We start from the raw sequence: 26,624 nt of genomic DNA, 5'->3' as shown, positions 1-26,624 counted from the left end.
TTGCAAATTCACCTGCACCTCCACACACATCATTTACTGTATCCGCTGCACCCGATGTGGTCTCCTCTACATTGGGGAGACAGGCCGCCTACTTGCGGAACGTTTCAGGGAACACCCGCACCAACCAACCCAACTGCCCCGTGGCTGAACACTTTAACTCCCCCTCCCACTCTGCCAATGACATGCAGGTCCTTGGCCTCCTCCATCGCCAGACCCTGGCCACACGACGCCTGGAGGAAGAGCGCCTCATCTTCCGCCTAGGAACCCTCCAACCACATGGGATGAATGTAGATTTCTCCAGCTTCCTCATTTCCCCTCCCCCCACCTTATCTCAGTTCCAACCCTTGGATTAAGCACCGTCCTGCAATCTTCTTCCCGACCTCTCTGCCCCCACCCCCTCTCCGGCCTATCACCCTCACCCCCTTCCACCTATCGTATTCTCAGTGCCCCTCCCCCTTACCTTTTATCTCAGCCCGATTGACACACCAGCCTCATTCCTGAAGAAGCGCTTATGCCCGAAATGTCGATTCTCCTGCTCCTCGGATGCTACCTGGCCTCCCCTTAAATGGCCAAATATGATTTGCTTCAAATGCTCTGAATGGTTGCAAGTTCCATATTCTCACCATTGTTTGGGTGAGGAAAAAAAGTTTCTCTTGAATTCCCTACTTGATTATTGGTGACTATATCAACTATTGATGGTCTCTGGTTATGTTCTTCCACACAAATTGAAACATTCTATCTGGATCCAACTACCAAAATCCTCCATCATCTTTTAAAGCAAAAAGAGATGGGTAATTCTTTCAAAAGCGGTATACCCATATCCTTGTAAATGTTCTTTGCTGCCTCAACATTCTCTTATTTTACAATTGGTGAGTAAAACTTCATGCAGTATTCTAATGTGATCTGACAAAAGTTGATGCTGGTTTAGCATAATATTCCCACTTTTCAAGTCTACCTCTTGTGAAAAGAAGCCACTTGTTCTCTAATGGACTTCCTCACTGTGAATCAAAATTTAATGATTTGTATTTTCTTATTCATTTTTTATTTCTGCGTGCGTTGCTGACAAGTTACTGCATATACCTAACTGTCTCTGAGAAGGTGATGGCGAGTCACTTTCTTGAAGTTCTTCAGGCCATGTGGTCATGTGAATCATCAGTGCTAGATGGGAATTCTGGACTTTGTCCTGCGACAGCAAAAAACAGCAACACAGCATGTCAGGATGTTGTGTAACATGAAAGGGAACTTGAAGGAAGTGGTCTTCCCACTTGTCAAGTTCTCTAGTCCTATGGATGATAGAGACCACTAGTTTGGAAGGTGCTCTTGAAAGAACCTTGCCAAGTTGCCATAGTGGTTTAGTGAATGGCACTTACTGTTGCCAACGTACATTAATGGAGAAGGTATAAGTGTCTACTAAGGCTGTGGATGAGTTGTCAATCAGTTGGGATATTTTGCTTGAACGGTGTTGAGCTTCCTTAAGTTGCTGGAACTGCAGTCATCTAGACAAGAGTATTCCACAACATTCATGTCTTGTGCCTTGCAGATTGAGGACAGGCTTTGGGATTCAACAAATGAGCTGCTCATTTTGGAAGTTACAACCTCTGACCTGCACTTGTAGAATCAGCTTTTACAATAGCTATTCTACTTAAATTTCTGGTCAATGGTAACTCTCAAATGTTAATGTGAGATTCAATAATGGTAAAGCAAATGAATGTCAGAGCTGAAGGAAATGGTTAGATTCTTCTTGGATACTGTCTGGCACCTCTCTGAAACATTACTTGTCACTTAACACAGTCTAAATAATGTCCACATCTTGTTGTATTTTGACAAACTGCTTCAGTATCTGAGATACTATAAATTTTACTGAATTCTGTTAAATCAGCACCTAAAAACTATTTTTCTATCTGTCATTGGAGTAAAGGCCATTGATGAAGCAGTTGAGGATGGCTGAGCCGAGGACAATAGGGAGATTAGAGAAATTCCTACAGTGAGACTAGGAAGCCTTCAACAACTACAACCATCTTCTCTTAGTATGATTCTAACTGGTGCAGAGTTTTTCCCATATCCTATTGTCTTTAATTTTTTGGGTTCCTTGATGTAATACTTGGTCAAATGCTGCCTCAATGTCACTGGCAGTTACTCTGACCTTAACTGCTGGAGTTCAGGAGTGGAAGGACCCTGGCATATGAGCTGATTCAATGTTATCATTACAATGCTTTCTTTGTTGTATGCACAACTTTTCCTGAAGAAGGGCTTATGCCCGAAACATCGATTCTCTTGTTCCTTGGATGCTGCCTGACCTGCTGCGCTTTTCCAGCAACACAATTTCAGCTTTTCAATGTTTTCTTTATTTCATTTTCATTAAATATTTCACTTGGGAGAACAGATTGCTGCTTGACTTGGTGGTGGTGGTGGATGTAAGGTCATAAGAAGACTCCAAGAATATGCCTGACCAAAACTGGTAACCTTGCTTAATATTCACTATTAACAGACATTGAGAGTAAGTAAAATATACATTTCAGGGAATATAAATAAAAATTGAGCTTTGAGACGAATGATTTAAAACAATTAGAAACAGCACCTATATTTGTAGATAAAAATAAATTCATAGTACTATTTAAATGTTCTCATTAATAAGATTAAGAAACTAAAGTAGGGCTGTGGAATGGAATTTTTTAAAAAAAAGTTTGAAATACCATGGGCTGGATTTTCTTGGATTTGGGAAGATTCTGTGAAGGAGGTGAAGAACATCCCATACAGTGAGCACCAGATGTAAACCCTGAAATATCTGTTCATGGGATCTTGAAGGCAGTTAGAGTTTGTTTGCAAGATTGACATCAGGGAGTGGGGGAATAACTGGAACTTGCCATCAGCCCCAGACTACACTGTTGATCCTCTGACTGACTTTTGGATCCAACTTCTCTTCACGTAGCTGGGGATTGAGTGGCTATACTCAGCCTCAGCGACTGTTCATTAGAACTGCCAGACTCTGGTTGTCTGTTAGGCCAGACCTCTAACCATGGGGTCCTTAATCCTAGTACAAGTCTTGACACTAGTCTCCTGTCAAATCCAAGAGATACATGATTATGTTGGACTTTACTGGAAAAAAGCTTCATGGCACTCTTGCAGGGTTCTCGCTGGTGGCTGTGAACCCCATCATCTTCTCAAGATTTTGCTGAATGTCTCAAAGAATTTTACAGCCAGTTAAGTACTTATACCATGCAGGAATGCGACAGCCAGTTTTTGCACAGCAAACTCCTTCAAACAACAATGTAAAGAAGACAAGATCATTATTTCTGTGATATTATTGAAGAAGAAATATTGGTTAGGACAAAAATAACCCCAGGATTTTGTTTGAAACAACAATGGCTTCTTTCTGTGCTATACATTTCCATAACTGACTCCTGGAGCTACTGCTGACAACCAGATTTTGCACCAATATTAACTCAGCGATTGGAGTGTTTTCCATGGGCCTTATGACACTATCTTTTACAAGAGTTCTTTGATGTTATATCTGGTCCAACGATGCAATGCTTGAAATCAATGTAACTCTCCTCTAATCTGACATTTAGCTATTGTACCCTTTTGTGAACGCATCAGCACAAAGGGCAGAATGGTCTCCTTCAAGCTACATAATTCCATTGTGATGTAGTGCAATTAACAGTAAACAAAAATTAATAATGATTGATTATGGTGATGACATCATGTCTGAACTGGGTCAAGAGCTAAAGGCTTACTCCTGCTTCCAAGTTCTTGTCTGGTTATAAACATTTGACTCCTTGAATTTAACACAAAGAAGTGCAACCTAAATGTAATATCTTATTCAGACATGAAAAATATGATGGCTTTGCTATAGGAGAGGATTACTGGGAATTGTACCTTTTCTTCTTCATGTATCACATGAACTGTATGACTGCCACGTGGTGCCCTGACTAAATATTTCATTTACAGTTAGATAGCTAAATGATTCAATCCTCACTCAAGATGAACCTGGTTTGAGATTTGTATGCACAACTTTCTGACTTGGAGGTAAAAATGCTCCAGCTAAGCCAAGATAATATTCAAAATCTGATTTGGTCTGATCTAATCTATACTTCAGCAAAGATGCCTGGTGAATCAATGATAAGAAAGACCGTGTCCACCACTGTATCTAAACTTAGTGTTACCAAAGGCTTACAACAGTAGCATAGTGTTAGGAATAAAACTCCATTTTAATATATGGAAAATCATGGGATGTGGTTGACAACTCTCATAGCAGTTTGCAACATTTTGGCAGATTAGAGAGTAAACTTTAAACTACTGAAATAAATACTATTCAATGTCTGTAACCCTCAGAATGGAAGAAAACACTGTATTTCAATTCAAAGTCCATATGATAAAATGGATATTGGTCTTTTTTATTCACTCATGGGACATGGACACCACGAGCTGGCCAGCATTTATTGCCTGTCCCAAATTGCCCTTGAGAAGATGGTGGTAAGCTGCCTTTTTGAACTGCTGCAGTTCATGTGGTTGACCCACAATGCCCTTAGGGAGGGAATTGCAAGATTTTGACCCAGCGACGCTGAAGGAATAGTGATGCATTTCAAAGTCAGGACGGTGAATGGCTTGGAGGGGGACCGCAGATGGTGATGTTCCTATGTATCTGCTGTCCTTGCCCTCCTAGATGGAAGTGGTCATGGGTTTGGAAGTTGCTGTCTAAGAATCTTTGGTGAATTTCTGCAGTTAGACCGTTGGACAATTGACTATTAACAAAGGTCATTCAGCCCCTCAAGTCTGCTACACCATTTAGTAGGGTCATGGTTGATCTGACATTCCTATGAGAAGAATTCTAAACTTTTTAGCTTTTACTCATAAGACAATGATTCCATACAATAGGGGATCATACTAGTGAACCTTCTCTAAAGTGCCTCCAATGAAATAATAAATTTGATTATACTGCTCACACTACTCCAGATATGGTCTCACCAGCACCTTGTACAGATGCAGTAAGACTTCGCTACACCAATCAACTTGAATTGCATCGTGGTTAGCACTGCAGCCTCATAGCACCAGTGACCTGGGTTCAATTTCAGCCAAAGGTGACTGCCTGCTTTGAATTTGTATATTCTCCCTGTGCCTGCTTGGGTTTCTGCCTGAGTCCAAAGGTTATGTGGATTAGCTATGCTAAATGCAGGATTATAGCGATAGGTTGGGTCTGGGTAGGATGCTTTTTGGAAGGTCAGTGCAGATTCAATGCGTCGAACGTCCTCTATCTACAGTGTACGGCTTCTATGTTCTTATGTTCTAATCCTCTTGAAATTAACATTTCACTCACCTTCCTGATTACTTGCAGCACCTCTGTGCGAGCTTTCTGTGTTTTTTTGAGAACATTTACCTTTCTACAGCTTTTTCTCCACTTAAGTAATGTTCTTCATTTGTTCTCCCTTCCAAAATGAACAACTTCACATTTTTCCACATTTGCCAACTTTTGCCCACTGACTTAACCTATCAATATCTCTGTTAACTGCTTGAACCCCTTTCGCAACTTACCTTTGCACCTATTTTTACGTTGTCTATAAATTTAGCTACAATTCATTTTCTTCCTTCCTCTAAGTCATAAAAATATATTGTAAACAGTTGTGGGCTCAACACTGATCCCTGTGGAACTCCACTGGTTACAGGTCACCAATCTAAAAAAAAAAAGAGTTTCTTATCCCACACATTGTTTCCTGCCTATTAGACAATTCTCTACCAATTCCAATATGCTACTTCCAACACCATGGGCACTTATCTTATGACTTAACCATTTGTGAGGAATGTTGTTGAATGGCTTCTGGAACTTCAAATACAATGCATCTACTGATTCCCCTCTATCCACTCTGGTTGAGATCCAATAGTCAGGCATGTTTTCCCTTCCATGAAGCCTTCTGACTATACTTGATTAGATTATGATTTTCCAAACATGCTATTACTTGCTTAACAATTGATTCCAACATTTTTCCAGCAATAGATGTTAGGCTGATTGATCTATAGTTTCCACATTTTGCCTTCCTCCCTTTTTGAATAGGAGTTTGACATTAGCATAGAGTCATTGAAATGTACGGCGTGGAAACAGACCCTTTGATCCAACTCATCCCTATTGATTAGATATCCTAAATTAATGTAGTCCCATTTGTCAGCATTTGGCCCATATCCCCCTCAACCCTTCCTATTCATATACCCATCCAGATGCCTTTTAAATGTTGTAAATGTACCAACCTCTGTCACTTCCTCAGCAGCACCCTCTGCGTAAAACAGTTGCCCCTTAGGACCCTTTTAAATGTTTCTCCACAAATCCTCCAGTACTTCTCCAGAATCTAGGTAATTTTTTGAAGATTTCAATCTCTGTAGCTACTTCTTAGGATCTTAGGACACAAGCCATCAGGGCCAGAGGATTTATCTGCTCTTCGTCTCACATTGGATATTCAAAGTATCTTCCACCATAAAAAGTGATGCAAAATATCTAACTCCTCTGTCATCTCCTTGTACCCCATAACCATTCCCTCACATTAATTTTCTCAGGTGTTTTTGTTCACTTTGAACTCTCTCTTCCTTTTCATATATTTAAAGAAGTCCTTGTTGTCAGTTTTTTTAGATTCCTCACTCGCCTGCATAGTTTATTTTCTCTCTATTATCTGGTGGGTTTCGTTTGCGAGATTCTGAATTTATCCCAGTCTTTGGGGCTATCACTGATTGTTGTTTTCTTACATGCTAGTTCTTTCAACTTTATACTTCCCTTAACTTCTTAGGCTAGCCATAGTTGTTTATCCTCTCTTTGAATCTGTTCTCCTTAATGGGATATATTTTTGCTGAGTGCCATGAATTTCCTCCTTAAGTGTCTGCCACTGCTTGCTTACTGTTTTTCCTACTAATCGACCTACCTAGGAGACAATGAGGACGGTAGATGCTGGAGAGTAAGAGTCGATAAAGTGTGGCACTGGAAAAACCACAGCAAAGCACAAGAGAATTGACACTTCAGGCATGACCCTTCATCAGGAATGTGGAGCAGGAGGGGGATTGAGAAATAAATAGGGGGAGGGGCAAGGCAGGTGGAATGGTGGTAGGTGGGCACAGGTAGGTGATGATTATGATAGGTCGGTGGGAAACGTGGAGTGGATAGATCGGAAGGAATATGGACAGGTAGGTCAGGTCAAGAGAATGAAGACGAGTTGGAGTGTTGAATGTGGGATGGGGCGGGGAGAGGGGAAATTTGGAAACTGGTGAATTCAATGTTGAGGCCATGTGGTTGGAGGCTCCCGAGGCCGAAGATAAGGTGTTTCTCTTCTAGTTTGCGGGTGGCCTCATTAGACAGTGGAGGAGGCCCAAAATGGACATGTCATGGGGGAGTGGGAGGGGGAGTTGAAGTGGATGACCACAGGAAGGTGGAGTTGGTTGGTATATAAATACCAGAGATGATCCCTGAACCATTCCGTGAATTTGTGTTCAGTCTCTCTGATGTAGAGGAGACCACTTTGAGAACAATGGAGCAGTAAATGAGATTCAAGGATACACAAGTAAATCTCGCCCAGATTTGGGGTCTTGGACGGAGGTGAGGGGGGAGGTGTAGATGCAGGTTTTCCATCTCTTGTGGCGACTGGGGAAGGTGCCAGGTGTGGAGAGGTGTTGGTAGGGAATGTGGACCTAACAAGGGAGTTGCAGAGGGAATGGTCTCCATGGAATGCAGATAGAGCTGAGGAGGGAAATATATTTTGTTTCCACCCAGCCCACTAACTCCATCATCATTTCATTGTAATTTTTTTTCTTTAAGTTAGATATGGTTGTCTCCCATCCATGTTACTTATAACTATTATAATATTATAGAAAATGGACTGTGAATATTCAACATTCATCATTTGACTTTAATATTGGAGTGTTCTGGTTTTTAAAAGATGACACTACTGACCTAAAATGGCTGCTGTGATCATCATGTCCAGGCAACCAATATATAACATATGAAACCAGCAGAATTTGAGTTAGCATTTTAATCAACAGGCACTGATACTCAGTCAGGTGTCAAGAAGTTTTCATCTTTTGTTTTAATCACAGTTGCATTAGTAATTTGTATACTGGGAGATGAAACACTGCCTACAACTATCCAGTTTGAAGTAAAACAGTGACACAAGGAGAGTAACTTAGACTGTTAACCGCAAGAATACTGAAAGCTCTTCCCTCAAATTGTCTTTCTCTTTTAATTTCTCTCAATCTCATAAAGTATTCAATAAACAGCAACTTAAAGTAAACAAAAAAAACATTCACAGAGTAATTTATGTTTTGCCTCTCGAGGTTATTTAAACCTGATGCAGCAATGCTTATGTTATCCTTCATTCTGTAGCACCTAGATGAGGATAATGTGGCATTGAAGAATCCAACAAAACGTTTATTAAGCTCACTGTTATTTATGAACATTAGATTCACTGACAAAGATGAGATGAGATGAGATTAGATTAGATTCCCTACAGTATGGAAACAGGCCCTTCGGCCCAACAAGTCCACACCAAATCTCCGAAGAGTAACCCACCCAGACCCATTGTACCCATGTATGTTTTTGGCAAGTGTGTAAGAAATTATACCAACAATGTGTTGAACAGCCCATCTAAATCACTCTGCCTTTCATTTAGATCATACTGATCTGACTTGAATTTAACTTTAATGTTATTTTGTTGCACATCCCCCTTAACTCTTGATTTGGAGACGCTGGTGTTGGTCTGGGCTGTAAAAAGTTAAAAATCACACAACTCCAGGTTTTAGTCCAACAGGTTTATTTGGAAGTACTAGCTTTCAAAGCGCTGCTCCTTCATCAGGTGATTGTGACCTGATGAAGGTGCAGTGCTCCGAAAGCTAGTGCTTCCAAATAAACCTGTTGGACTATAACCTGGTGTTGTGAGATTTTTTTTACTCTTAACTCTTGACATCCTTCCAAATCAAACTTCTGTCTAATTCAGACTTGAATACATTCAATGCCCTACCTCCACTGTTCTCTGTGGAAGAGAATTCTAAACATTAACAACACACTGAGAAAAGAAATTTCTCCTCACCTGTGAAGAAATGGGAGATCTCCAACTTTGAAACAGTGCCCCCTACTTCTAGATTCTTCCACAGAGTAAACATCCTCTAAGTATCTATCTTGTTGGACTTTTAAATCTTTCAAGAAGATGACACCTCATTCTCTTAAACTCCAATGAATATTGGGTCAACTTGCTCAATCATTCATCATAACACAAACCCTTCGGGAATTAATTCTCAGGAATTAACCTAGTCAACTATCTCTGAACTGCTTCCATGCAATTACATTTCTTCTTAGAAATGGAGACAAAAACTGCACTAGGTGAGGTTTCATTAATGTTCTGTTAAGAGCTAAAGTAGGCCCTACTTACATTCCCCCTGACAATAAAGTCCAAGATTCCATTTGCCTTTCTAATTACTTGATAACCTGCATGTTAACATTTTGTGATTCATGTGCAAGGACACACCGATACTTCTATGTAAAATATTGTGTAATCTTCCTCCACTGAACATTTTCTTTTGTATTCTGCTTACTAAATTGGATAAGTTCGCATTTTCACACAGTATACTCTATCTGCCAAATTTTTGCCCACTTATAGAGTTCAATTCAAGCAAATGCAAGGTGATGCATTTTGGAAGATCCAATTCAAGAGTGAAATATATGGTAAATAGAAAAGCCTTGGGGGAAAATTCCTGCACAGAGAAATCTGGGTGTTCAAGTCCATTGCACCCTGACGGTGGCAATGCAGGTCAATAGAGTGGTCAAGAAGGCATTGGCATGCTTTCCTTCATCGGAGTATTGAGTACAACAGTTGGCAGGTCATGTTACAGTTATATGGGACTTTGGTTCGGCCACATTTGGAATACTGCGTTAAGTCTGGTTGCCACATTACTAGAAGCATGTTGATGCTTTGGAGAGGACACAGAGGAGGTTCACCAGGATGTCAGCTAGTATGGAGGGCATTAGCTATGAACAGAGGTTGAGTAGATTAGAATTATTTTCATGATAAAGACTGAGGTTGAGGGAGGACCTGATTGAGGTCTACAACGTCATGAGAGGTATGGATAGGTTGGATAACAAGAAGCTTTTTCCTGGAGTGGGAGACTCAATTAGTCGGGGTCACGAGTACAAGGTGAGAGGGGAATAGTTTAAGGGAAATATGCGTGGGAAGTTCTTTACTCAGAGTGGTAGGTACCTGGAAAGCGTTACCAGTGGAGTTAGTAGAGGCGGGCACGACAGTGTCATTTAAGATGTTTTAAGACAGAGGGATACAGATCCTTGGAAAATTGGTGACAGGTTTAGATGGAAGATCTGGATCAGTGCAGGCTTAGTGGGCTTGTTGGGCCTGTTCCTGTTCTGTAATTTTCTTTCTTCTTTGTTCTTATTTAACCTACCTTTAAACTTTTGTGAATTGTTTTTAATCTTCTCACAATTTGCTTTCCTATCTTTGTATCACCTGCAAATTTGGTTATGCTACAGTTAGTCCCTTCTTCCAAGTCATTTAATATAAATCTTAAATTGTTGAGTTAGTTCCACCACCTGTCCCCGTATCCATCCCTTCTCCCCAACCTGGGGATTATAAGACTTATTCTTGCCTTAATTGAGATTAGTAAATTCAATACAGATCAAGAACAAACCTGGAGTTGTCCTTATATATCTGGCAGAACTACTTGAATGGATAAACTCAAAGCAGATGGAAAGCTGCACCATTATTTTTCTGGTATTACTTTAATTAGGCTAAATCAGTTATTTTGCACGTTGCACCTTCTGAACAATGCAACTTACTCTAAACTTAGTCCCATTTTATCATGGCTACTTATTCAAATAATAATATTCACATATCTCAGTCTCCAATCTATAATTGAATGTGTTGTCAGTAACAAAATAATCCTAAGTACTTAAAATCAAAAATGCTAGAGATCACAGTGGGTCAGGCTGCATCCATGGACAAAAAAGCAAGCTAACATTTTGAGTCTAGATGACTCTTCATTAGAGCTTCTTTTTCTCAGAGAAAAGAACTGGATATGACATCACCACAGGAAATAACATCATTACAGGAAATGACAATACCAACCCAAGGAAACCTGAACACACAAATAGAAAGTGGGTTATAACACAGTGAAAATGCTTCACTGGAGGCTCACTGATGCTGTTACCTAGTATGGTGACGAAATATCTGAAAATGAACCTTCCAGCTCAACAAGCAAAGGTACAGCCAAAATTAGGAACATAATGTCACATCAGATAGTAAAGCGCTTTGGGTTCTGTACTTCCCAATTATGAGGCACAAATTATTCCATATAGTCACTTTTCAATCTTTTTGATTGATTCAACTTGAAAATATGGCTTCTTGCTTTGTGCTGAAAATTCTGTCCCCAGAAAATAAATTGATCAAAGTACATGTTTATGACTGGACGTGTTTTTGCAAATGCACTGGCTTGTATAAATGAATTCATAACTTCTGCAATAGGATATCAAACAACATGCTTAGCAAATCCTTACTTTCAGAAGCAAAGGAATATCAACTGCTGCATGTGACTACAAGCAGTGAAGGCAGGAATATCTATCAGGGATTCAAAATATGAAACAATTTAAGTTAAATATCTCATTATCACACAGAGAAGGGAACTACACAGAAGATGAAGTAGGATTTTAAATTAACTATGAGTGTCTTTCTGTATCAGAAAGATTCGGTAAATTTTACCTGACATCATTTTCAGAGTATCTCCTTTGTAAATCCTCATTTTTTCTTTGTCTTGCCCCTGTCTCTTCCTCAAATTCCTCTTCCTCACATTCCTCTTGATCACATTCTGCTTCCTCACATTCCTCTCGATCACATTTCTCTTCCTCATATTCTTCTTCCTCACATTCCTCTTGATCACATTCTTCTTCTTTTGATTTATCTTCTTCCCCAACTTCCTTATTTACCTCTTTTTCTTCACTTTGGATTATTTCTTCCCTTTCTTTTTCCTTTCCTTCTTCCTTTTCCCCCTGCCCTTCCTCTACCTCTGCCTCCAACTCTGCCTCTTCCTCCTCCCCTTCTTCCCCTCCCTCCTTTTTTTCTTCCAATGCTTTTGACCTCCTGTCACAACACAAAAGTAATGAAGGCATGCAAAAAAGAAAAAAAAAATGAAGTTAGTTATAAATGAAGGAACAAAGAAATTGCTCAGCATATTGAGAAGAATAGAAATAATCAGAAAACTCAGAAACAAATGCAGAAACATTGACAAGCGTAAAATCACACACAACAATTTAGGTTGTGACTGATTCTAAAGAGTCATCACTATTTCTACACCTGATTTAACCAGACAGCAAATCAGGAATCAGCCAACTTTTTATTCAACCAAGAGAAAGCTATTGGAAAAAAATTGAGATGTTCATGCATGTTTAAAATTTGTGGAAATAGTTCACACATTTTGTGTAAAAAGTGCTGCTTTACTTTTTTTTATGATTTCCTAATGAAGATGTTTAAATGTCACATTTTATAAATGTGTACTGCAACAGGAATGTGTGGGGTTACATGGACCATATGGAGACTGCCAAAGCATCTGAACTGGAGTTGAGTTCTAGATTCTGTATTGTTTCATTTTTCATTCATGAAAATGATTTTATTAGAGGTTTATGTGATTTTCATTTGATATATATATATATGTATACATATATATATATATATATAAAGGCAAAGTTTTGAATGAGTTGAACTTTTCCTCTCACGCAAAGAAATCTGATTATTTAATGCATCAACTGAATTATAGACAAGCAATGTGCTCTTTTCGCACATATGAGATGAAAATTTACCTAATTGGTATTCAATTTTTAGTTTTGCTCTGATCTTCAAAATATTTTTAACATGCTTATTTTGCATAGGATAATGTTAGAATGTTAGAAAGCAAGCCATAAAAAGTCACAAATTAGCAATTTTAAAGATATTCCCATTATACATGATTTTATATAGTAACTCTGCTTAAAATTGTTCAGGTAGCAACTACCTGACCAACAAGTGGCAGTGGAAGGAGGGTTGTTCCTTCAGATCATCCCACCGATTAACAATTATGTCTATGCATAAGTAGTACAACCTCTAGAAAAGGCTTACTAATGTTGAGACATGAAAGGTACTAATGAGGTGCTTTCAACTTATTTTTCTACAATCGATTTAATATGTACTGTACCTGAAAATTAGCGTACCAGATTTGGACAGGTATTATTACTGTGCTTAAAGACAAGCACTTTACTCAAACACTTTTCAAGTTATTGATTTATCTGCAAAAACCACATATGTTCCTTCAGAAGAATGATTACTCTTCCTAGCTCTTCAGCAGCTCTTCTCAACCTAGCACTTTCCAAACAACTTCATGAGCATTTTTCAGTGGCACAGAACACAGATGAAAGACAGTCTGAGGAAAACAAAATTCTTACTCTCATGGACTTCTTGATAATACTTTGACAGAAACATGTCACTTTTATAAATAGCCATATCATTATAGGTGTGAGGGGAAAGATGATGTTTACAATTAGACTATATGGGAATCAGCCAACTTTTTGTTCAGCCAGCAGAAAGCTATTGGAAAAAAATTGAGATGTTCATGCATGTTTAAAATTTGTGGCAATAGTTCACACATTTTGTGCAAAACGTGCTGCTTTACTTTTTTTTATGATTTTCTAATGAAGATGGTGGCTGAAAGATTAGTTTGGTTGATAAACTGCTTAATGATTGATTGACATCTGAGAGGAATAGACAGAAAATCGTGGAAATATATAGTAGAGTTTACAGAGAGATAAAATATCATTTTTAAGGGGAAATGCTTATTTGATACAACAAATATATACCTGAGCTAGGTTTGTTCTGTATTTCCAAATTTCCTTCACTTGCTTTTCAGGTGAACTCTACAGATAAATGTCAGGCATTGGGGGATTTCGTATAAGAATTCATATTCTAAGCTGTTAAGCAGTGAGGAGGGCTCATAACCACTGAAATAATTCACACTTCTTCTGTTATGTGTTATTGTCTGTATGGTGTCAGCATGACTAAGACCTCATCATATAGCCTAAGCGACAGCATCAACATTCACACTGAGCATTGATGGCATTATGTTGAGATCTTTATCAGGCTGAAGTTTCAATGCTGTATAACATTGAACAGATTCCTGAGCATATTTATAAGTCATCTTAGTTGGACCAAAAAATTGATTTTGGTTAATTAATAAATCACACAATTAAAGGATTATTGGACGGTGTTTTGCAGAAAGTCACTGGGTCTCACCTGATTTTCCTGGTTGTTCGAGGATGCTCAGATTGCACAGACATGTAACTTGTGCTGCTCATTCGAGAAGCGCTGCTTGTCCTTGACACAGCAGACACATCACTTACATCACTGTCTGATGATTTGTTGGAGATATTGTCTGACCCTCGCTGAGAGTCCCGTCCCAGCCGATGCTGTAAGAAAAAGTAAAGCAATCCCTTCAGTCAGTAAAACTGCCCAAAAATAAAAGGGGAATGTATTCCAAAACAAAACATAAATATACATTTGATGAGAATGCTGTATAGAGAGCAACAGAATCCTATTTTTAAAACTTGTCTAAAGGGTCATTTATTAATCAAAATCTCCACTAATTTTTTGATTGGTGTACATGAGCTTCTCAATATATGTTTTTTTAAGCCATACTACTTTGGGGGATTTTAATAAAGAGCTGGATTAAACCGCTTGAGGCTAATGTAGGCGAGAAGTCTTTTGAACTTCGAAGAAAGTCAAGGAACATTCAATTCCCAGATCTCAAATGACTTACCAAAGTTGATGTGGACCAGAGGAAACCCACTCCCATGAAGCTAATGGAACATTAGATAATCGGAATAATAGAAACCCAAATTTTGAAGGGATGTGAGGAGGGTTCAGAACGGCATTATGTCCAGGAGTTATGGACTGACTCTGATAAGAGCATACTCAACTTTTCCAAATGCTACTCAGAGAAGTCATCATTCTGGCTCAAACAGGCTCAAAGAGAACTAAAAGATATAAAAATAGTCACATCATTCTGGGACTTCACTGACACCGATACCTCTTCCTGCAAGGAGATTAAATGATCTTCTTGACTCAAGTTTCAGTTTGCTATTGCAGTCAGGCTCCAACTGTATTACTGGACTCTAGATTACATTTCAAAGTAGGATGTGTTATTGGCAATAACCTGCTCCCTCGGAAGAACAGCAATTCTAATAACTGTTGTGCATATGGCACCTATTGCGGGAAAAGAAATCCATTCTCTTTTCCTTCTCTACTACTGCTTGCATACAACTTTCACAAAGTATTCCAGAAAAATTGCTTCAGAGATGAAAACCTTTGACATGGAATCCCTACAGTCCAATGGCAGAGATGAGCCCACTTTCTGAGGAAGATGCTGGACCAAAGATGTTCACTCAGTTTCCCTCCCTGCAGAAACTATCTGTCCAGCCCGAGTGTTACCAATATTTCCTGATTCTAGTTGAGATCTCTAGCATTTGCAGTGTTTTGCTTCCTTGCTTTCGTTTTAGTTATTCATCACTTTTTGATTAATTTCCTTAATAATGTAAAAGTCAGATGTAAAAGAGGACCTTCAATGAGAATGCAAGATTCAGCCCCTCAATACTTCACTAACAGGACTATTTCTCTTGAAAGATGAGTGCACACCAATTGCATGTTACAGTGACAGCCATATTGGAAGATGTTTTCTTCTTTATTTTTTTCATCCCCATTTATATTGAAGTCATTCCCTTTATAGGTCATGGCAGAGGACAATTAAGAATGAAACATGTTGATGTGGATCTGGAGTCACATGCTAGCCAGACCAGGTTAGGACGGCAGATTTGCTTCACTGCATTAGTGAACTAAATGGGATTTTGCACAATTAAGATTGTTGTCACCATTACATTGAAATTTGCAATATATTCCAGATTTATTAACTTAATCAAAATAATACTGAGGTGGTATTTGAACCCTTATCCCCACAGCATCAGCCTGGCACCCTGGATTACTCATCCAGTGACATTCCTATAATACTACCATCACCTTAATAGATCTCAGTCAAATGGAAGAGGTTACAGCAAATCTAATTTCATCCTCAATGTCCATTGTTGAGAAGTTATGAAGGCAATGAGAGCTAACAAAGGAGAGTGAGTATTATGTAAGTACTTGCATCCATTTTCCCTGACAATGATACCATGCGGAAGGAATCATCAAAGTGGACTTCTCAGCATTTCAGATAACTCTTTCCAGGGGCTTACCATCATAAAAGTTTAATGTTTTAACCCATTTGATGCCCAAACATTTGAAAAACTTAACAATTATAAACGATAGATATACAATTTAAACATGATTTCAAACTATCATTGCCATTCAGGTGAGATTATTTGAGAACAGAAACATAATATTTTGAGTGTTAAGTAAGAGTTTGAATTATACATTATTTTCTGAATGCACAGGCATTACATGATTCCAGTGATGTGAATGATGAAAATTCCCCAAAGGTACGTCATAGCAAATGGCACCAAAACTTTGTAAACAAAGCTTGACAAGTCTGTTCACATCTGGATCCAAAATTCAGACAAATTCTTTTGTTGAAATTTCACCTTAAAAAAACTCAAGAAGCTTGACACCATTCAGGACAACGCAGTTGGTTACCACATCCACAAACATTCACTCCCTCCACTATCAACGTTCAGTAGCAGTAATTCATCGACAAGATGTACAGCAGAAATTTACTTACAGAGTACCTCCCAAGCCCATGACCGCTACCATCTAAAAGTGACAACTCACCAGATACATGGGAACACCACTACCTGCAACTTACCCAACAAGTCACATACCACTCCATTGTTCGGTCAAAATCCTAAAACCTCCTTCCCTAACTGCATTGTGAGTGCCCCTTCACCACATATAGAGCAGCAGGTCAAGACGGCAGCTGACCACTACTTTCCTGAGGACATTTAGATATGGATGATAAATGGTGGCCCAGATAAAGTTGCCGACTGAGTTTTGAGAAGGTTTGTAGCTCAGGTTGAGGTTCTGGATGGAAGTTTACTCACTGAGCTGGAAGGCTCATTTTCATCACCATACTAGGTAATATCATCAGTGAACATCCGGTGAAGCACTAGTGGTATGGCCTGCTTTTCATTTATGTCATAGAGTCATAGAGATGTACAACATGGAAACAGACCCTTCGGTCCAACCCATCCATGCCGACCAGATATCCCAACCCAATCTAGTCCCACCTGCCAGCACCCGGCCCATATCCCTCCAAACCCTTCCTATTCATAAACCCATCCAAATGCCTCTTAAATATTGCAATTGTACCAGCCTCCACCACATCCTCTAGCAGCTCATTCCATATACGTACCACTCTGTGTGCAAAAGTTGCTCCGTAGGTCTCTTTTATATCTTTCCCCTCTCACCCTAAACCTATGCCCTCTAGTTCTGGACTCCCTGACCCCAGGGAAAAGACTTTGTCTATTTACCTTGGCAACATCCTTGTCAATTTTTTCTGAACCCTTTCAAGTTTCACAACATCTTTCCGATAGGAAGGAGGCCAGAATTGCATGCAATATTCCAACAATGGCCGAACCAATGTCCTGTACAGCCACAACATGACCTCCCAACTCCCGTGCTCAATACTCTGACCAATAAAGGAAAGCATACCAAACGCTGCCTTCACGATCCAACCTACCTGCGACTCAATTTTCAAGGAGCTATGAACCTGCACTCCAAGATCTCTTTGTTCAGCAACACTCCCTAGGACCTTACCATTAAGTGTATAAGTCCTGCTAAGATTTGCTTTCTCAAAATGCATTTATTTGAATTAAACTCCAACTGACACTTCTCAGCCCATTGGCCCATCTGGTCAAGATCGTGTTGTAATCTGAGGTAACCCTCTTCATTGTCCACTACACCTCCAATTTATGTGTCATCTGCAAACTTACTAACTCTACCTCTTATGCTCGCATCCAAATCATTTATGTAAATGACAAAAAGTAGATGACCCAGCACCGATCCTGTGGCACTCCACTAGTCACAGGCCTCCAGTCTGAAAAACAACCCCACATCACCACCCTCTGTTTTCTACCTTTGAGCCAGTTCTGTATCCAAATGGCTAGTTCTCCCTGTATTCCATGAGATCTAACCTTGCTAGTCAGTCTCCCACGGTTAAACTTGTCGAACGCCTTACTGAAGTCCATGTACATCACATCTACCACTCTGCCCTCTTGTTACTTCCTCAAAAAACTCAATCAAGTTTGTGAAACATGATTTCCCACGCACAAAGCCATGTTGACTATCCCTAATCAGTCCTTGCCTTTCCAAAGACATGTACACCCTGTCCCTCAGGATTCCCTCCAACAACTTGCCCACCACCGACATAAGGCTCACTGGTCTATAGTTCCCTGGCTTGTCCTTACCACCCTTCTTAAACAGTGACACCATGTTAGCCAACCTCCAGTCTTCCAGCACCTCACCTGTGACTATCGATGATACAAATATCTCATCAAGAGGCCCGGCAATCACTTCTGTAGCTTCCCACAGAGTTCTAGGGTACACCTGATCAGGTCCTGGGGATTTATCCACCTTTACCCATTTCAAGACATCCAGTACATCCTCCTCTGTAATATGGACATATTGCAAGATGTCACCATCTATTTCCCTACAGTCTATATCTTCCATATCCTTTTCCACAGTAAATACTGATGCAAAATACTCATTTAGTATCTCCCCTATTTTCAGCGGCTCCACACAAAGGCCGCCTTGCTGATCTTTGAGGGACCCTATTCTCTGAAGAAGGGCTTATGCCCGAAACGTCGATTGTCCTACTCCTCGGATGCTGCCTGGCCTGCTGCGCTTTTCCAGGAATACAGGCAGAGTGCCTGAAGGGTGGAGAGATAAACGAGTGGAGGGTGGGGGTGGGGAGAAAGTAGCATAGAGTACAATAGGTGAATGGGGGTGGGGGTGAAGGTGATAGGTCGGGGATGGGGGTGGGGGAAGGTAGCAAAGAGTACAATAGGTGGATGGGGGTGGGATAAAGGTGATAGGTCAGAGAGGAGGGTGGAGTGGATAGGTGGAAAGGAAGATAGGCAGGTAGGACAAGTCATGGAGACAGTGCTGAGCTGGAAGGTTGGAAGTGGGGTGAGGTGGGGAGAGGGGAAAATGAGGAAACTGGTGAAGTCCACATTGATGCCTGGGGTTGAAGTGTTCCGAGGGGGAAGATGAGGCATTCTTCTTCCAGGCGTCAGGTGGTGAGGGAGCGGCGAAGGAGGCCCAGGACCTCCATGTCCTCGGCTGAGTGGGAGGGGGAGGTGAAATGTTGGACCACAAGGCGGTGTGGTTAATTGGTGCGGACATCCCAGAGATGTTCTCTAAAGCACTCTGCTAGAAGGCATCCAGTCTCCCCAAAGTAGAGGAGACCGCATAGGGAGCAATGGATACAATAAGTGATATTGGTGGATGTGCAGGTAAAACTCTGATGGATGTAGAAGGCATCTTTAGGGCCTTGGATGAAGGTGAGGGAGGTGGTTTGGGCACAGGTTTTGCAATTCCTGCGCTGGCAGGGGAAGGTGGGAGGATGGGAGGGTGGGTTGTTGGGGGGCGTGGATCTGACCAGGTAGTCACGGAGGGAACGGTCTTTGCGGAAGGCGGAGAGGGGTGGGGAGGGAAATATATTCCTGGTGGTGGGGTCCGTTTGTAGGTGGCAGAAATGTCAGTGGATGATTTGGTTTATGTGAAGGTTGGTAGGGTGGAAGGTGAGCACCAGGGATGTTCTATCCTTGTTACGGTTGGGGGTGTGGGGTCTGAGGGCGGAGGTGTGGCACGTGGACGAGATGTGTTGAAGGGCATCTTTAACCACGTGGGAAGGGAAATTGTGGTCTCTAAAGGAGGAGGCCATCTGGTGTGTTCTGTGGTGGAACTGGTCCTCCTGGGAGCAGATACAGCGGAGGCGGAGGAATTGGGAATACGGGATGGCATTTTTGCAGGAGGTAGGGTGGGAAGAGGTGTAATCCAGGTAGCTGTGGGAGTCGGTGGGTTTGTAAAAAATGCCAGTGTCAAGTCGGTCGTCATTAATGGAGATGGAGAGGTCCAGGAAGGGGAGGGACGTGTCAGAGATGGTCCAGATAAATTTAAAGTCAGGGTGGAATGTGTTGGTGAAGTTGATGAATTGCTCAACCTCCTCACAGGAGAACGAGGTGGCGCCAATGCAGTCATCAATGTAGCGGAGGAAGAGGTGGGGAGTGGTGCCGGTGTAATTACGGAAGATGGACTGTTCTACATAGCCAACAAAGAGACAGGCATAGCTGGGGCCCAGACCGGTGCCCATGGCTACCCCTTTGGTCTGGAGGAAGTGGGAGGATTCGAAGGAGAATTTCTTTAGTCATCCAGCATTCCCTACAGCTACCAGCCTTTCCTTTCACCCTGACAGGAATATATTCTCTCTGGATTCTTGTTATCTCATATCTGAAGACTTCCCATTTTCCAACCATCCCTTTACCTGCAAACATCTGCCTCCAATCAGCTTTCGAAAGTTCTTGTCTAATACCATCAAAATTGGCCTTTCTCCAATTTAGAACTTCAACTTTTAGATCTGGTCTATCCTTTTCCATCATTATTTTAAATCTAATAGAATTATGGTTGTTGGCCCCAAAGTGCTCCCCCACTGACCTCAGTCACCTGCCCTGCCTTATTTCCCAAGAGTAGGCCAAGTTTGCACCTTCTTTAGTAGGTACGTTAGTGTAGTGGTTATGTTACAGGGTTAGTAATCCAGAGATCGAGACAAAAATGATCTGAAGACCTCAGTTCAAATCTCATCATGGCAGCAATTTAAGTTATGGGGCAGCACGGTGGCTAGCACTGCTGCCTCACAGCGCCAGGGACCTGGGTTCAATTCCAGCCTCAGGCGACTGTCTGTGTGGAGTTTGCACATTCTCCCAGTGCCTGTGTGGGTTTCCTCCAGGTGCTCCGGTTTCCTCCCACAATCCAAAGATGTGCAGGGTAGGTGAATTTGTCATGCTAAATTGCCCATAGAGTTTGGTGCGTTAGTCAGGGGGAATGGGTCTGGGTGAGTTGCCCTTCGAAGGGTCTGTGTGGACTGGTTGGGCCGAAGGGCCTGTTTCCACACTGTAGGGAATCTAATCAGGTACATCCACACACTGAATCAGAAAATTATCTTGGACACACTTAACAAATTCCTCTCCATCCAAACCCTTAACACAATGGCAGTCCCAGTCTATGTTTGGAAAGTTAAAATCCCCTACCATAACCACCCTATTATTCTTCCAGTTAGCTGAGATCTCCTAACAAGTTTGTTTCTCAATTTCCCTCTGACTGTTAGGGGATCTATAATACAATTCCAACAAGGTTATCATCCCTTTCTTATTTCTCAGTTCCACCCAAATAACTTCCCTGGATGTATTTCCTGCAATATCCTCCCTCAGCACAGCTGTAATGCTATCCCTTATCAAAAATGCCACTCCCCCTCCTCCCTTTTCTATCCTTCCTGTAGCATTTGTATCCTGCCAGTATTGTATTAAGCTGCCAGTCCTCCCATCCCTGAGCCATGTTTCTGTAATTGTTATGATATCCCAGTCTCATGTTCCTAACCATGCCCTGAGTTCATCTGCCTTTCCTGTTAGGCCCCTTGCATTGAAATAAATGCAGTTTAATTATTAGTCCTACCTTGTCCCTGCCTGCCCTGACTGTTTGGCTCGCTTCTGTTCTCAACTTTACCAGTCTCAGATTGATCTCTCTCCTCACAATCTCCCTCGGTCCCACTCCCCACCTTACTAGTTTAAGTCTTCCCGAGCAGCTCCAGAAAATTTCCCTGCCAGTATATTAGTCCCCTTCCAATTTTGGTGCAATCCGTCCTTCTTGTACAGGTCACTTCTACCCCAAAAGAGATTTCAATGATCCAAAAATGTGAATCCTTCTCCCATACACCAGCTTCTCAGCCATGCATTCATCTGCTCTATCCTCCTATTCCTACCCTCACTAGCTCGTAGCACCAGGAGTAATCCAGATATTACTACTCTTGAGAACCTCCTTTTTAAAATTCTACCTAACTCTCTGTAATCTCCCTTCAGAGTCTCAACCTTTTCCCTTCCAATGTCATTGGTTCCAATGTGGACAATGACCTCCTGCTGGCTCCCTCCCCTGTAAGAACATTCTGCACCCTCTCTGAGACATCCTTGATCCTGGCACCAGGGAAGCAACACACCATTCTGCTTTTTCACTGCTGGCCACAGAAACGTCCGTCTGTACCTCGGACTAGAGAATCGCCTAACACAATTGATCTCTTGGAACCCAACGTACCCGTTTTTGCATCAGAGCTAGTCTCAATACCAGAAACTTGGCTGTTGTGCTACATTCCCCTAAGATTCGCAGTAACCCTTAAACTCTCTTTAAACTCCCACATCTGACAATAAGTACATATCACTCTATTAAAGGTCATTTTTACTCCTTCACAATGTACAGACCCAGAAAATAACACCGTCTTATTCCTCTACAAACATTGCCACAGGTTAAATTAATAGTTATGGCTTATATTTTAAGTTTAATCAAGAGACATATCTCCAAAAAACATACAATCAAGAAAGAACCCACTCTACTCCATACTGCAGATTCTCTGTGGGCCACACTTAAAAACAACGATTAACTTATCTGATTCTGTGCTGTGAACTTCGCCCAACAGTTCCTCCAAGGTCAGTTGTGAATTTCACTGCTTGTTAATTTTCCCAGATGCACTCTGATGTCCAGCGATACATGAATTCAAACATCAAAGGCAGGAACTGTGCAGGTTCTCTCTCTCTCCTGCAATGACGTCACCATGTGCTTCCTTTGTCTGTTCTTCTCCCTTTTAAAACTGCTGTTGTTTTGACTTTTTTTTTCCAAAGATCCAAAACAATGCAACAACATATAAAACAGTAATTGCTCCTCCTGGAATTCGAGGAAATCACCTCCAACACCTAAAATACCTCTTAAAAAAAAAGGAGCAGCTGTTACAGCCACGCATTTTTCCTGTCCTCCATCTTGGATTGCCCAGAATGTGTTTAGCTTTCCTTGGGTTGCTGATGTTATTTCCTGTAGTGATGTCATTTTCCATCCTGTTTCTCAGGACGTGGTAAATGGGATCCAAAACAGTGTATTTGTTGATGGAGTTTCGGTTGGAGTGCCATGCTTCTAGGAATTCTATGAATATGGCTGGTTGATGTTCATGTATCCTGGTGGCTAGTTTTCTGCCTGCTTGTCCACAATAAGACATGACCCACTCTCACTAATATCTTTACATACAGATGAGGAAAGACACCACTTCGACTGGGACAACACATCCATCCTAGGACGAGCCAAACAGAAACATGCACGAGAATTCCTAGAAGCATGACACTCTAATCGGAACTCTATCAACAAACACACTGATTTGGACCCCATTTACCATCCCCTGAGAAAAAGAACAAGAAACGACATCACCACAGAAAATGACATCATCAACCCAAGTAACCTAAACACACAAATAAAAAGCAGGCCATACCACCAGTGCTTCTGATGTTATCTAGTATGGTGATGAAACATCTGAAAACGAACCTTCTAGCTCAGCAAGCAAACTTACATCCAAAGTTGCCTACATTGCATGATTGAAGACAAAAAATGTCACCCCGAAGATTGTTTTATACTTTTATTAAAAGTGTACTGCAGAGAAAATTGTGAAAAAGTAACTACTTGCATAACCATTAAGGGAGAAAAGTCACATAATGCAGTCTGCAGACATATGCAGCAACACCTGGACAACATTTGGGCTTGGGCTGTTAAGTGGCAAGCAACCTTAGTGCTATACAACTACCAGCAATAACTATCTTTCTTAAATAGCTTTGTTTGACATTCAATGGCATTACCATTGGGCGGGTTGGAGCAGATTGGGATTACTATTGACCAGAAACTGAGCTACAACAGCCATACTGTGTCTTCAACAAAACATAAGATACTGGGAAATCTATGGTGGGTAACCCACCTCCTCATTCACTAAACTTGCCCACAAGGAATCAATCTGTCAGGAGTATGAAAGTATACTTTGCATTTGCCTGGACAAATGCAGTTTGAACATATATCCACAGATCTCTGAATGTCGAAGGACAGTGAGATAATGTGGTTAAGAAAGGCATGTTGGATTCTTGCCTCTATTAGCCAAAGCAGAAAGTACAAGAGCAAGAATATCATGCTGGAACTGTATAAAATGCTGGTTATACCACAACTGGAGTACTGTGTGCAGTTCTGGTCATCACATTATAGAAAGAATATGACTGCATTAGAGAGCATGCAGATAAGATTTACCAGGGTTCTGGCTAGAGGGTCTCATCTATGTGTAGCAGCTAATGTTGAGAAGGGAATAGTTAGAGGTACATAATATTATGAGGAACATGATAGTGCGGACAAAAAGACATTTCTTCCATTCGTAGAGGGAGTTATAACTTGGGGGACAGGTAGAAGGCTAAGAGGAGAGCTGAGGAGAAGCATTTTATTTAAAGAGGTGGAAGCCTGGAACTCACTACATGAAAGACTAGTTGTTTCAGAAATGCTTGTAAAATTTAAGCAGTATTTAGATATTCACTTGTATTGGCATAGCCTAAAAGCTGGAAAATGGAATTAGTACAGTCAGATCTTTGTTGATTGGCATGGACATGCAGAGCTAAGTAGCCTCTTTCTGTGTTGTAAATGGCAATGTGTCCACAACAACTCTTTAGAAGCTCAACATTACCCAGGATGAAGCAGTTTGTTTGCCTGGCACTTTATCCATGACCTCCAACATTCACTCCCTCCATCACCAACGTGTATGATCTCCAAGATGTACTGCAACACCACCAAACCTCTTTCGACAGAACTTTACCCAAGACATGTACCATCCAGAGAGACAAAGGCAGCATGCACAGGAACGCCATCACCATCCTAAACTGGAACTGTATCTCAGCTTCTTTTGATGTTGAGTCAAAATCATGGAAATCACTTCAAGAAAGCACTGTGGGTGCGCCTGAAAATGTTGCTTGGTGTAAGCTTGAGCAATATCCTGAAATTGTAGTTCATTCATTGCCAGGAATTCATACATATTTGAAAATGTTAAGTGTTGATTTCTTACACAACGAGAGCCCAAGATTCCAGCATTTCAACATTGAGTTTGCTTTGTCCTCAAGGCTGAAAATGGCTGATCTCATCTCTTGAAACCCTCAATGTTGCTCATTCAAGTGGAGAATTATCATACTAATAGCTCAGCAAGCAGAGTCGTACGCAGTACTTCAGCAAGAACACTTCTAACTTAAAGGGCATTAAAGATCAACTGGCTACCACAAGGCAACTTGTAAATGGACAACTGTCAAAAATGGCCATGTTTGTGTATCAGAAACCAACAAGATTTTTCAATGAATTTTTAAAAATCTCAAGCTGGATGCTGAAGTGATATAATTAAAACAGATGAAATGATAGTTGATGCTTGGCATGTGCAATGTTACGTGGTTGTCCATACATAATGGATTGTCTTGCATCCCGAATTCCTGTAACAGCACGGAGATAACTGCTGTAACTCCATTACGTTTGGATCAGCAATCTTATCCCCCCATATCTTAACAAGCTACTCTCGAACTCAGCATATGGAATTTAACTGATATAAGATTTAACATGTTGCAAACAATAAATTGATTTAATCTTAGTCACGGGTGTGTTTCTTGCACAATAAACAAATGCGTTTAGGTACAAGTGAGTGACTTGTCAAGATACCTTCAGGAAGGATTCCCAGATGGGAATAAATTCCTTGCATGACTGCCAGGTTGAGTATGTTTATTATTCTGGGATACCGACCCAACTAAAGCAGACAAAGACATTCATTGGTGTTCATAGAAATTTAAAGGATTAGATTACTGACTTTTGTACATTATCAGTCCTACAATAAACAGTCAAAAGTGTCTTACTTGTGCATGTTGACCATTTTATCGCACGTGGGCAGGTCGATCTCTGGAATTGGAGTGAAATTAAAAGCAGAGGTGTAGATTCCTTTAGTATCATGTAAGCAATCAGGGTGTGTAAGCAGATGGTTTATCAAGAATAAATAAATCTTATAATAAAGTTACAAAGAAATACAAAAATTTGTTGCAGATGACATCAAACACTCATGTGAAATAATGACCTGCTCATGTTCAGACCAATGTGCTGAAGGTATTGTGTAATTTAGAATATATTCAAGACATTGTCCAGGATCTTCTACATGTTCATAGGCATGCTTTTGATCATCAGTTTCGCTATTTTTATAGTAATGTAGCCACATGTGGAGAGTGACTTATCTGACACAAGTCACTGACTTAGTGTTCCAACTAAACATTTCCTCCATCAGTGTAGATGCCAACACACAGGGAAAGAGAAGCACGCACGGTGAGGATTCTGTGACAGGCAGTCAGAATCCCTGAGAGGGATTGGTGAGGTGACGACCTTGCAACAGGCCGTCAGTATCACAGAGGAGTAAGCGAGGCGATAATTCTGTGAAAGGCAATCAGCATCACTGAGAGGAATGAGCAAGGTGGAGATCCTGTGACAAGCAGTATCACTGTGAGTAGATGAGGTGAGGAC

General features: G+C 40.9%; 1 protein-coding gene across 43 annotated transcripts in view; it reads right to left on the bottom strand.

Annotated features, from left to right (window-relative positions):
* Positions 1 to 26,624, bottom strand: part of rims2a (regulating synaptic membrane exocytosis 2a) — a 1,173,408-nt gene that overhangs the window by 204,028 nt on the left and 942,756 nt on the right. For 31 of the 43 annotated variants that reach the window (XM_087986315.1, XM_087986332.1, XM_087986320.1 and 28 more), the window contains 2 exons: positions 14,283 to 14,455; positions 11,727 to 12,104 (listed from right to left, as the gene is read on the bottom strand). In XM_087986315.1, coding sequence (XP_087842441.1) covers positions 11,727 to 12,104; positions 14,283 to 14,455 — 551 coding nt within the window. The remainder of the gene's footprint in view (positions 1 to 11,726; positions 12,105 to 14,282; positions 14,456 to 26,624) is intronic. The other 12 variants (XM_087986344.1, XM_087986346.1, XM_087986324.1 and 9 more) reach the window with 1 other exon arrangement.

This window comes from Chiloscyllium plagiosum, unplaced genomic scaffold (assembly GCF_037043375.1).
Source record: "Chiloscyllium plagiosum isolate Xiang-an unplaced genomic scaffold, Cpla_swu_hap1 HiC_scaffold_4, whole genome shotgun sequence".
Taxonomy (NCBI): domain Eukaryota; kingdom Metazoa; phylum Chordata; class Chondrichthyes; order Orectolobiformes; family Hemiscylliidae; genus Chiloscyllium; species Chiloscyllium plagiosum.
This window is presented reverse-complemented; position numbering and strand designations above follow the sequence as displayed.